The following is a 12,539-nucleotide window of genomic DNA, read 5'->3' on the forward strand; positions in this document are numbered from 1 at the left end:
TTATGAGCTTGTTTTTTTAAAAATAAGCTATGAACTATTTTACCTCTGAGCTTTTTTCATGCTTATAAACCCATCTCCTAACATGGTGGTTGACATTTCATTGTGTTGAGTAAATGAACTATCAGAAAACATTTCAAAACAGTGCCTAGAATATCCTAGATACTTAAGGTTTTTAGGTGGTGTTATACCATTTATTGAAGTAATAGATATTTAAAACGTTTTTTTTTTTTTTTTCTCTCCTAACAGGAACAGTATTCCATTTCAACTTCCAAAACGAATATCCATGCAACACCCAGTACTTACAAAGTGGAGTTAGCAGAGTAAGTCTTAGCAGTTATAATAAAATAAAACATTACGACTGGAAAGTAACATTTGTTAGATGGCTGTTGTGTGCCAGGTACTATACTAAGTGCTTTATATACTTTTTAAAAGTTATGATCTATTTCAAGCATATATTACAGAGAATAAACACTTATTATACCCATTGCTCACCATTTTCAAATCTAAATATATTGTTTTATTTGTTTTAGAAAATGTTAAAGAAAAAACCTTACAGGTAAAATTTTAAAAACCTATATATCCCTGCACCATCCCATTTCCTTCCTATACTTCCCCAAGATAAAACTATTCTCAATTTATTATTGTTTTTGTGAATGTATTAGTACTTATGCTATAACAAATAGAATTGTTTTAACTGTTCTACAATTTTATATAAATAATATTTTACCTACACATATTTTGCTGTATTTTTTCACATTTAGGTTTATATTTAAAATTTTCTAATTTAATTTTTTGACTAAATAAAATAGTCACAAATTTAAAAATTCAAAATATACAAAATGACATTTAGTGAAGTTTCCCTCCAATCTCTATCCCCCAGTCACCTATTTCCTCTGATCAGAAGTAACCATTGTACCCCTTTCTTATCTAGAAACTTCCAGAAATACATTGTGCATAGACAAGCATAAATATATTTATAAATGGAATACTAGGCAACTATTAAAATGAGTAAAGCAGTTCAATATGTGCTGATAGGGAATAATCTCTTTATATATATATATTAAGCTACCACATTTCTTGTTCCATTTTTTGTCATGGGCATGACACTTGTTTCTGTTTTAAAATAGAAATATTTTATAATAAATGCTACAATAAACACCCATCTATATGTTATGTTTTATACATGTTTGAGAGGTTCTCTGTAGTATAAACCTGGAGTAGAGTTGCTATATACTGTCAAATTTCTCTCCAAAGTGATTTGTACAAGCAATGCATAAGTACTCTGATTTTTCTACATCCTTACCTTGTTATTGTCAGACTTTCACTCTTTTTTCATGTTTAATGGGTGAGAAATGTATCTTGTCGGTTTTAATTTTTAATTCTTTATTACTTTGGATGCAGCAGCTTTTCTTATGTTTAATTTGGCCATTTGGTTTTTCTCTTTTGTGAATTATCAGTTCATATCATGTACCCATTTCTCTTGGTCTATGAGAGAATTGTTTATTTTTTTTGTGTGTTTTTTTTTCAAACTTTAAAATTTTAATGTAGTCATATTTTAAATTTTTTTATGATTTTACTCTTTGTGTCATTGTTTATGATGTTTTCTCATCTCTGAGATCAAAGTATATTTTTCCTACATATTCTTCCAAAAGGTTTAAAGTTTTGCTTTAATATTTAAGTGTATAGTCTACCTGAAATTAATTTTTGTATGATATAGATAGAAATCTATTTTTTTAATATAGAGGACCAGTTGTAAAGCACAATTCATTGAATGACCTATTCTTTCCATACAGATTTATGCCATCTTTATTGTATAAGTTTTCAGATAAATAGGGCCTGTTTCTGGACTCTTAATTCTTTTCCATTGATCTATTTGTGTATCTCTGTGTCAGTACCATGATATCTTAATTACACTTGCTTTATATTAATTTTTTAAGCCATTGTAATGTTTTGTTTTATCTGTTCCAGTAGTTAGCATTTCCCTAATTAATACAATAATAATATTCATACCTCCCTTTGGAACTCTTGACCTTCTTTTAGAAACTTTATAAGTAAAAAGGAGTATATTAATATGGTAAATTTTATAGAGAAAAGTCAATTAATTAGATATACTTCTAAGTGTAAAATTTTGTCTGCTGCTTCAATTATAATGCAAAAGCGACCAGAACCTATGTCAGAGATATCACATAATTTATAATGAAGGACACTTTTTACTAACTCTCTGTATTTTTTTAAACCAACTTTGTTAAGGTATAATTTACATACAGAAAAATGAACCCATTTGTTCAAAGAGTTTTGATAAATATGTACCTCACGTAACTAACCCCACAATGAAGCTATAGAGCTGTAGTTTCATCTTCCCCAAAAGTACTCTTTTATTCCTTTACAGTCATTCACCATCCCCACTTCCACTAATCCTAGTGCTCCCTCCTCCAGGCATCCGCTAATCTGCTTTCTTTAACTATAAATTAGTTTTGGCTGCTCTAAAATTTCATATAAATGAAATCACACAGTCTATATTCTTTGGTGTTAGATTTTTTTTGCTCAGCATAATGTTTTTGAGATTCTTCCATGTCCTTGTAGATAGCAGTAGTTGGTTTGTTTTTAATTTGGAATACTATTCTGCTGTGTGAATATAGGACAATTTATTTATTCCTCACTTGATGGACATTGGATTGTATCTAGTTTGGGGATATTATGAATAATGCTGCTGTGGATAATTGTGTTCACGTCTTTGTGTGGACATACACACAATACCCAGGAGTGGAATTGACAGATCATATGTTAAGTTGGTTTAGAAACTGCCAAAATGTTTTCCAAAGTGGTTGTACCATTTTACATTCCCACTAGTAGTGTGTGAGGTACCAGTTGCTTCACAACCTTGCCAACACTTGGTATAGTCAGTCTTCATTTTTAGCCATTTTAGTGTGTGAGTAGTTGTATCTCATCGTATTTTATATTTGCATTTTCCTAATGATTAATGAGATTGAGCATTTTATCATGAGTTTATTTACCATCTGTATTTTTCGTTTTTCTTTTTGGTGAAGTGTCTGTTCAAATCTTTTACATGTTTCTAATATTTGGGTTGTTTGTCTTTTTATCACTGAATCACACAAGTTTGTTGAAATCACTGTATCATACATGTGTGAATTTATTTCTAAACTCTATTATGTTCTACTGATTTATATATCTGTTTTTTTCCAGCTTTATTGAGATGTAATTGACATATAATGTGTAAGTTTAGGGTATAGAATGTGATGATTTGATACATGTGTATGTTGTAAAATGTTTACCACAATGAGTTCAGTTAACATATCCTTCATTTCACATAATCACTATTTTGTTGTTGTTGTTTTGTTATAGTGAGAACATTAAGATTTACCCTCTTAGCAGCTTTCAATGTACAATATAGTATTGTCAACTATAGTCATCATGCTATATACTAGATTCCCTATATGTCTATCTTTTGGTCAACATCACACTTTACAGACTGCTGTAGCTTTCTGATAAGTCTTGAAATCAAGTAATGAAAGTTCATTAACTTTATTCTTTTTCAAATTTGTTATTCTGGGTCCTCTTCATTTCCATATAAGTTTTAAATGAGGCTGTCAATTTCTACAAAAAAGCCTATTGGAATTTTGATAGAGTTTAAAAATTAATTTGAAAAGAATTAACATCTTAATTTTAAGTCTTTGATCCATAAACATGACATTTCTCTCTGTGCTTTGCTTTTTTCAGCATAGGGGTCTTGAACATCTTTTGTCAAATTTGTAAGCATTCTGTATTTTTTGATACTACTGTTAAGTAGTATTTTTTGTAAATTTCAAATTCCACATCTTGGATACTAGGATATAGAAATACTGTTGATTTTTGTATATTGACCTTGCTAAACTCACTTCTTAGATCTCATAGCCTTTTTGTAGTGTATTCCATCCCATTCATGCTCTATTGTCATAATTTTACTTTAGCTTGTGCTATAAATACACAGTACATTGCTACTATTTTTGCTTTTGTATATTATCTTTTAAAATAATTGTTTAAAATAAAAGAATTAATTTTATTTTACCTTCATTTATTCCATTTCCAGCACTTTTTTTTTTAACATCTTTATTGGAGTATAATTGCTTTACAATGGTGTGTTACTTTCTGCTTTATAACAAAGTGAATCAGTTATACATATACATATGTTCCCATATCTCTTCCCTCTTGCATCTCCCTCCCTCCTGCCCTCGCTATCCCACACCTCTAGGTGGTCACAAAGCACAGAGCTGATCTCCCTGTGCTATGTGGTTGCTTCCCACTAGCTATCTATTTTACGTTTGGTACTGTATATATGTCCATGCCACTCTCTCTCTTTGTCACATCTTACCCTTCCCCCTCCCCATATGCTCAAGTCCTTTCTCTAGTAGGTCTGTATCTTTATTCCCGTCTTGCCACTAGGTTCTTCATGACCTTTTTTTTGTTTTTCCTTAGATTCCATATATATGTGTTAGCATACTGTATTTGTTTTTCTCTTTCTGACTTACTTCACTCTGTATGACAGACTCTAACTCCATCCACCTCACTACAAATACCTCCATTTCATTTCTTTTTATGGCTGAGTAATATTCCATTGTATGTATGTGCCACTTCTTCTTTATCCATTCATCCCATGATGGACACTTAGGTTGCTTCCATGTCCTGGCTATTGTAAATAGAGCTGCAATGAACATTTTGGTACATGACTTTTTGAATTATGGTTTTCTCAGGGTATATGCCCAGTAGTGGGATTGCTGGGTCATATGGTAGTTCTATTTTTAGTTTTTTAAGGAACCTCCATACTGTTCTCCATAGTGGCTGTATCAATTTACATTCCCACGAACAGTGCAAGAGTGTTCCCTTTTCTCCACACCCCCTCCAGCATTTATTGTTTCTAGATTTTTTGATGATGGCCATTCTAACCAGTGTGAGATGATATCTCATTGTAGTTTTGATTTGCATTTCTCTAATGATTAATGATGTTGAGCATTCTTTATTGTGTTTTTTGGCAATCTGTATATCTTCTTTGGAGAAATGTCTATTTAGGTCTTCTGTCCATTTTTGGATTGGGTTGTTTGTTTTTTTGTTATTGAGCTGCATGAGCTGCTTGTAAACTTTGGAGATTAATCCTTTGTCAGTTGCTTCATTTGCAAATATTTTCTCCCATTCTGAGGGTTGTCTTTTGGTCTTGTTTATGGTTTCCTTTGCTGTGCAAAAGCTTTTAAGTTTCATTAGGTCCCATTTGTTTATTTGTGTTTTTATTTCCATTTCTGTAGGAGGTGGGTCAAAAAGGATCTTGCTGTGATTTATGTCATAGAGTGTTCTGCCTATGTTTTCCTCTAAGAGTTTGATAGTGTCTGGCCTTACATTTAGGTCTTTAATCCATTTTGAGTTTATTTTTGTGTATGGTGTTAGGGAGTGTTCTAATTTCATACTTTTACATGTAGCTGTCCAGTTTTCCCAGCACCACTTATTGAAGAGGCTGTCTTTTCTACACTGTATATGAACGCCTCCTTTATCAAAGATAAGGTGACCATATGTGCGTGGGTTTATCTCTGGGCTTTCTATCCTGTTCCATTGATCTATGTTTCTGTTTTTGTGCCGGTACCAAACTGTCTTGATTACTGTAGCTTTGTAGTATAGTCTGAAGTCAGGGAACCTGTTTCCTCCAACTCCATTTTTCGTTCTCAAGATTGCTTTGGCTATTCGGGGTCTTTTGTGTTTCCATACGAATTGTGAAATTTTTTGTTCTAGTTCTGTGAAAAATGCCACTGGTAGTTTGATAGGGATTGCATTGAATCTGTAGATTGCTTTGGGTAATAGAGTCATTTTCACAATGTTGATTCTTCCAATCCAAGAACATGGTATATCTCTCCATCTATTTGTATCATCTTTAATTTCTTTCATCAGTGTCTTATAATTTCCTGCATACAGGTCTTTTGTCTCCTTAGGTAGGTTTATTCCTAGATATTTTATTCTTTTTGTTGCAATGGTAAACGGGAGTGTTTTCTTAATTTCACTTTCAGATTTTTCATCATTAGTGTACAGGAATGCAAGAGATTTCTGTGCATTAATTTTGTATCCTGCTACTTTACCAAATTCATTGATTAGCTCTAGGAGTTTTCTTGTAGCATCTTTAGGATTCTCTATGTATAGTATCATGTCATCTGCAAACAGTGACAGCTTTACTTCTTCTTTTTTTTTTTTTTCACACACACACACTGTATTTTATTTTTACAAGAGATAAATCAACTGACACCAAGCATTGTACATGGGTGACCACAACAAAAGCAACAATGATTGCAATTACGAAACATGAAACACACTCATACTATGTCATAATATTGACATTCAGTCCAGTAATCCTCCACTGTAACAGCTCCTTTACTTTGCAGTGAAAATTGATTTGTATATTCTTTGCCTCTGAGTCCTTGTGGGATTTTTTTTTTTTTTTTAAATTCAGACAGAAAGTCAACTTCTTCTTTTCTGATTTGGATTCCTTTTATTTCTTTTTCTTCTCTGATTGCTGTGGCTAACACTTCCAAAACTATGTTGAATAACAGTGGTGAGAATGGGCAACCTTGTCTTGTTCCTGAACTTAGTGGAAATGGTTTCAGTTTTTCACCATTGAGAACAATGTTGGCTGTGGGTTTGTCATATATGGCCTTTATTATGTTGAGGAAAGTTCCCTCTATGCCTACTTTCTTCAGGGCTTTTATCATAAATGGGTGTTGAATTTTGTCGAAAGCTTTCTCTGCATCTATTGAGATGATCATATGGTTTTTCTCCTTCAGTTTGTTAATATGGTGTATAACGTTGATTGATTTGCGTATATTGAAGAATCCTTGCATTCCTGGAATAAACCCCACTTGATCATGGTGTATGATCCTTTTAATGTGCTGCTGGATTCTGTTTGTTAGTATTTTGTTGAGGATTTTTGCATCTATGTTCATCAGTGATATTGACCTGTAGTTTTCTTTCTTTGTGACATCTTTGTCTGGTTTTGGTATAAGGATGATGGTGGCCTCGTAAAATGAGTTTGGGAGTGTTCCTCCCTCTGCAATATTTTGGAAGATTTTGAGAAGGATAGGTGTTAGCTCTTCTCTAAATGTTTGGTAGAATTCGCCTGTGAAGCCATCTGGTCCTGGGGTTTTGTTTGTTGGAAGATTTTTAATCACAGTTTCAATTTCAGTGCCTATGATTGGTCTGTTTATATTTTCTATTTCTTCCTGGTTCAGTCTCAGAAGGTTGTGCATTTCTAAGAATTTGTCCATTTCTTCCAGGTTGTCCATTTTATTGGCATAGAGTTGCTTGTAGTAATCTCTCATGATCGTTTGTATTTCTGCAGTGTCAGTTCTTTTTTTTTTTTTTTTTTTTTTTTTTTAATTTTATTTATTTTAGTTATTTATTTATTTTTGGCTGTGTTGGGTCTTTGTTTCTGTGCGTGGGCTTTCTCTAGTTGCGGCGAGCGGGGGCCACTCTTCATCGCGGTGCGCGGGCCTCTCACTATCGCGGCCCCTCTTGTTGCGGAGCACAGGCTCCAGACGCGCAGGCTCAGTAGTTGTGGCTCACGGGCCTAGTCGCTCCGCGGCATGTGGGATCTTCCCAGACCAGGGCTCGAACCCGTGTCCCCTGCATTGGCAGGCAGATTCTCAACCACTGTGCCACCAGGGAAGCCCTGCAGTGTCAGTTCTTACTTCTCCTTTTTCATTTCTAATTCTATTGATTTGAGTCTTCTCCCTTTTTTTCTTGATGAGTCTGGCTAATGGTTTATCAATTTTGTTTATCTTCTCAAAGAACCAGCTTTTAGTTTCATTGATCTTTGCTATTGTTTCCTTCATTTCTTTTTCATTTATTTCTGATCTGATCTTTATGATTTCTTTCCTTCTGCTATCTTTGGGGTTTTTTTGTTCTTCTTTCTCTAATTGCTTTAGGTGCAAGTTTAGGTGGTATATTCGAGATGTTTCCTGATTCTTGAGTTAGGCTTGTATTGCTATAAACCTCCCTCTTAGCACTGCTTTTGCTGCATCCCATAGGTTTTGGGTTGTCATGTCTCCATTGTCATTTGTTTCTGGGTACTTTTTGATTTCCCCTTTGATTTCTTCAGTGATCACTTCGTTATTAAGTAGTGTATTGTGTAGCCTCCATGTGTTTGTATTTTTTACAGATCTTTTCCTGTCATTGATATCTAGTCTCATAGCATTGTGGTCAGAAAAGATACTTGATACGATTTCAATTTTCTTAAATTTACCAAGGGTTGATTTGTGATGCAAGATATGATCTATCCTGCAGAATGTTCCATGGGCACTTGAGAAAAATGTGTATTCTGTATTTTTTGGGCGGAATGTCATATAAATATCAATTAAGTCCATCTTATTTAATGTATCATTTAAAGCTTGTGTTTCCTTATTTATTTTCATTTTGGATGATCTGTCCATTGGTGAAAGTGGGGTGTTAAAGTCCCCTACTATGATTGTGTTGCTCTCGATTTCCCCTTTTATGGCTGTTAGTATTTGCCTTATGTATTGAGGTGCTTCTATGTTGGGTGAAAAACTATTTACAATTTTTATATCTTCTTCTTGGATCGATCCCTTGATCATTATGTAGTGTCCTTCTTTGTCTCTTGTAATAGTCTTTATTTTAAAGTCCATTTTGTCTGATATGAGAATTGCTACTCCAGCTTTCTTTTGATTTCCATTAGCGTGGAATATCTTTTTCCATCCCCTCACTTTCATTCTGTATGTGTCCCTAGGTCTCAAGTGGGTCTCTTGTAGACAGCATATATACGGGTGTTGTTTTTGTATCCATTCAACCAGTCTGTGTCTTTTGGTTCGAGCATTTAATCCATTTACATTTAAGGTAGTTATCGATATTTATGTTCCTATTCCCATTTTCTTAAATATTTTGGGTTTGTTATTGTAGGTGTTTTGCTTCTCTTGTGTTTTTTGCCTAGAGAAGTTCCTTTAGCATTTGTTGTAAAGCTGGTTTGGTGGTGCTGAACTCTCTCAGCTTTTGCTTGTCTGTAAAGGTTTTAATTTCTCCATCAAATCTGAATGAGATGCTTGCTGGGTAGAGTAATCTTGGTTGTAGGTTTTTCTCCTTCATCACTTTAAATATGTTCTTCCACTCCCTTCTGGCTTGCAGAGTTTCTGCTGAAAGATCAACTGTTAACCTTATGGGGATTCCCTTGTGTGTTATTTGTTGTTTTTCCCTTGCTGCTTTTAATATGTTTTCTTTATATTTAATTTTTGATAGTTTGATTAATATGTGTCTTGGTGTGTTTCTCCTTGGAATTATCCTGTATGGGACTCTCTGTGCTTCCAGGACTTGATTAACTATTTCCTTTCCCATATTAGGGAAGTTTTCAACTATAATCTCTTCAAATATTTTCTCAGTCCCTTTCTTTTTCTCTTCTTCTTCTGGGACCCCTATAATTCGAATGTTGGTGCATTTAATGTTTTCCCAGAGGTCTCTGAGACTGTCCTCAGTTCTTTTCTTTCCTTTTTCTTTATTGTGCTCTGCAGTAGTTATTTCCACTATTTTATCTTCCAGGTCACTTACCCGTTCTTCTGCCTCAGTTATTCTGCTATTGATCCCTTCTAGAGTATTTTTAAGTTCATTTATTGTGTTTTGCATCATTGCTTGGTTCCTGTTTAGTTCTTCTACGTCCTTGTTAAATGTTTCTTGCATTTTGTCTGTTCTATTTCCAAGATTTTAGATCATCTTTACTATCATTATTCTGAATTGTTTTTCAGTTATACTGCCTATTTCCTCTTCATTTGTTTGGTCTGGTGTGTTTTTACCTTGCTCCTTCATCTGCTGTGTGTTTTTCTGTCTTCTCATTTTGCTTATCTTACTGTGTTTGGGGTCTCCTTTTCACAGGCTGCAGGTTCGTAGTTCCTGTTGTTTTTGGTATCTGTCCCCAGTGGCTAATGTTGGTTCAGTGGGTTGTGTAGGCTTCCTGGTGGAGGGGACTAGTGCCTGTGTTCTGGTGGATGAGGCTGGATCTTGTCTTTCTGGTGGGCACGTCCACGTCTTGTGGTGTGTTTTGGGGTGTCTGTGACCTTATCATGATTTTAGGCAGCCTCTCTGCTAATGGATGGGACTATGTTCCTGTCTTGCTAGTTGTTTGGCATAAGGTGTCCAGCACTGTAGCTTGCTGGTCGTTGAGTGAAGCTGGGTCTTGGTGTTGAGATGTAGATCTCTGAGAGATTTTTGCTGTTTGGTATTACGTGGTGCTGGGAGGTCTCTTGTGGACCAGTTTCCTGAAGTTGGCTCTCCCACCTCAGAGACACAGCCCCGATGCCTGGCTGGAGCACCAAGAGCCTTTTATCCACACGGCTCAGAATAAAAGGGAGAAAAAATAGAAAGAAAGTAAGAAAGAGGTTAAAATAAAGTAAAATAAAATAAAATAAAGCTATTATAATGAAAAATAAGAAAAAAATTATTAAGAAAAAACTTAAGAAAAAAAGTTTTTTAATTATTTAAAATAATTTTTTTTAATTTTTTAAAATTAAAACCAAGAAAAAAAATTAAGGAAAAAATTTATTAAGAAAAAAAAAAAAATTTTAGTTTTTTAAAATAAAAAAATAAGAAAAAACTTAAGAAAAAATTTATTAAGAAAAAAGTCTTTAATTTTTTAAAATAAAAAATAAGAAAATAATTATTAAGAAAAAATGTATTAAGCAAGAAAAAATTTTTTGAGTAAAAAAAAAAAAAAAACAAAAAACGAATGGACCAATCCCTAGGACAAATAGTGAAAGCAAAGCTATATAGACAAAATCTGACACAGAAGCATACACATATACACTCTCAAAAAGAGGAGAAGGGGAAAAAAATAATATATCTTGCTCCCAAAGTCCACCTCGTAAATTTGGGATGATTCGTTGTCTATTCAGGTATTCAACAGATGCAGGTACATCAAGTTGTTTGTGGAGCTTTAATCCGCTGCTTCTGAGGCTGCTGTTCCCTTTCTCTTCTTTGTTTGTACAGCTCCCGGGGTTCAGCTTGGATTTGGACCCGCCTCTGTGTGTAGGTCGCCTGAGGGCGTCTGTTCTTCACTCACACAGGACAGGGTTAAAGGAGCAGCTGCTTCTGGGGCTCTGGCTCACTCACGCCGGGGGAAGTTGTCCCTGGATCACGGGACCCTGGCAGTGGCGGGCTGCACAGGCTCCCAGGAGGGGCAGTGTGGATAGTGACCTGTGCTCTCACACAGGCTTCTTGGTGGCAGCAGCAGCAGCCTTAGCGTCTCATGCCCATCTCTGGGTTCCGTGCTGATAGCTGCGGCTCGCGCCTGTCTCTGGAGCTCATTTAGGTGGTGCTCTGAATCCCCTCTCCTCGCGCACCAGGAAACAAAGAGGCAAGAAAAAGTCTCTTGCCTGTTCGGCAGCTCCAGACCTTTTCCCGGACTCCCTGCCAGCTAGTTGTGGTGCGCTAACCCCTTCAGGCTGTGTTCACGCCACCAACCCCAGTCCTCTCCCTGCGATCGGACCGAAGCCCGAGCCTCAGCTCCCAGCCCCCGCCCGCCCTGGCAGGTGAGCAGACAAGCCTGTCCGGGTGGTGAGTGCTGCTCGGCACTGATCCTCTGTGCAGGAATCTCTCCGCTTTGCCCTCCACACCCTTGTGGCTGCGCTCTCCTCTGTGGCTCCGAAGCTTCCCCCCTCTGCCACCCGCAGTCTCCGCCTGCAAAGGGGCTTCCTGGTGTGTGGAAACCTTTTCTCCTTCACAGCTCCCTCCCACTGGTGCAAGTCCTGTCCCTATTCTTTTGTCTCTGTTGTTTCTTTTTTCTTTTGCCCTACCCAGGTATGTAGGGAGTTTCTTGCCTTTTGGGAGGTCTGACATCTTCTGCCAGCGTTCAGTGGGTGTTCTATAGGAGTAGTTCCACGTGTTGATGTATTTCTGATGTATCTGTTGGGAGGAAGGTGATCGCCGCATCTTTCTCTTCTGCCATGTTTCCCAGACCGTCTCCAGCACTCTTAATTTCTTTGTGTAAATCCATGTTTATTACTGGTATTATCTTTCTTCTGCCTGAACAACTTCTTTTAATCTGTTTTTTTTTTTTTTTAATTATTACCTCATAAAAAAGCACTTGAAAAATTTGGCTTAACAACAATTTATTATCTTTCATGGGTCCGTGGGCTGACTGGTCTTAGGTGGCCATTTCTCAAAGATGTGGTTGCAATCAGATAACATCTAGGTCTGGTGTGCTTTGAAGTCTTGACTGGAGTGGATGGCCAGATGGCTCACTCACATGGCAGGTAGTTGATGCTGGCTGTTGGATTAGAGTTTAGCTGCCCCTGTAGACTGGAAGGGGCACCTACAAATGACCTCACCAAATGGCTTGGGCTCTTTACAGCACAACGTCTGGGTTTCAAGACTAAGGCCTGGGGGCCCTGTCATATTAGATTGGTCTGAGCAGTCACAGAGCTTGCTCAGATTCAAGGGAAGGAGATAAAAGAATGTCAAGAATTTGTGGCCATCTTTGATCTGTTTAAGAGTAATATGAATTTCCTTTCATCTGT

At 36.1% G+C, this 12,539-nt stretch overlaps 1 protein-coding gene across 2 annotated transcripts in view; it reads left to right on the forward strand.

Annotated features, from left to right (window-relative positions):
- Nucleotides 1-12,539, forward strand: part of C17H8orf88 (chromosome 17 C8orf88 homolog) — a 46,879-nt gene that overhangs the window by 8,759 nt on the left and 25,581 nt on the right. For both annotated transcript variants that reach the window (XM_059902030.1, XM_059902031.1), the window contains exon 3: nt 247-320. In XM_059902030.1, the coding sequence (XP_059758013.1) occupies nt 247-320 (74 nt within the window). The remainder of the gene's footprint in view (nt 1-246; nt 321-12,539) is intronic.

Source organism: Balaenoptera ricei, chromosome 17 (genome assembly GCF_028023285.1).
Source record: "Balaenoptera ricei isolate mBalRic1 chromosome 17, mBalRic1.hap2, whole genome shotgun sequence".
Classification (NCBI taxonomy): Eukaryota; Metazoa; Chordata; class Mammalia; order Artiodactyla; family Balaenopteridae; genus Balaenoptera; species Balaenoptera ricei.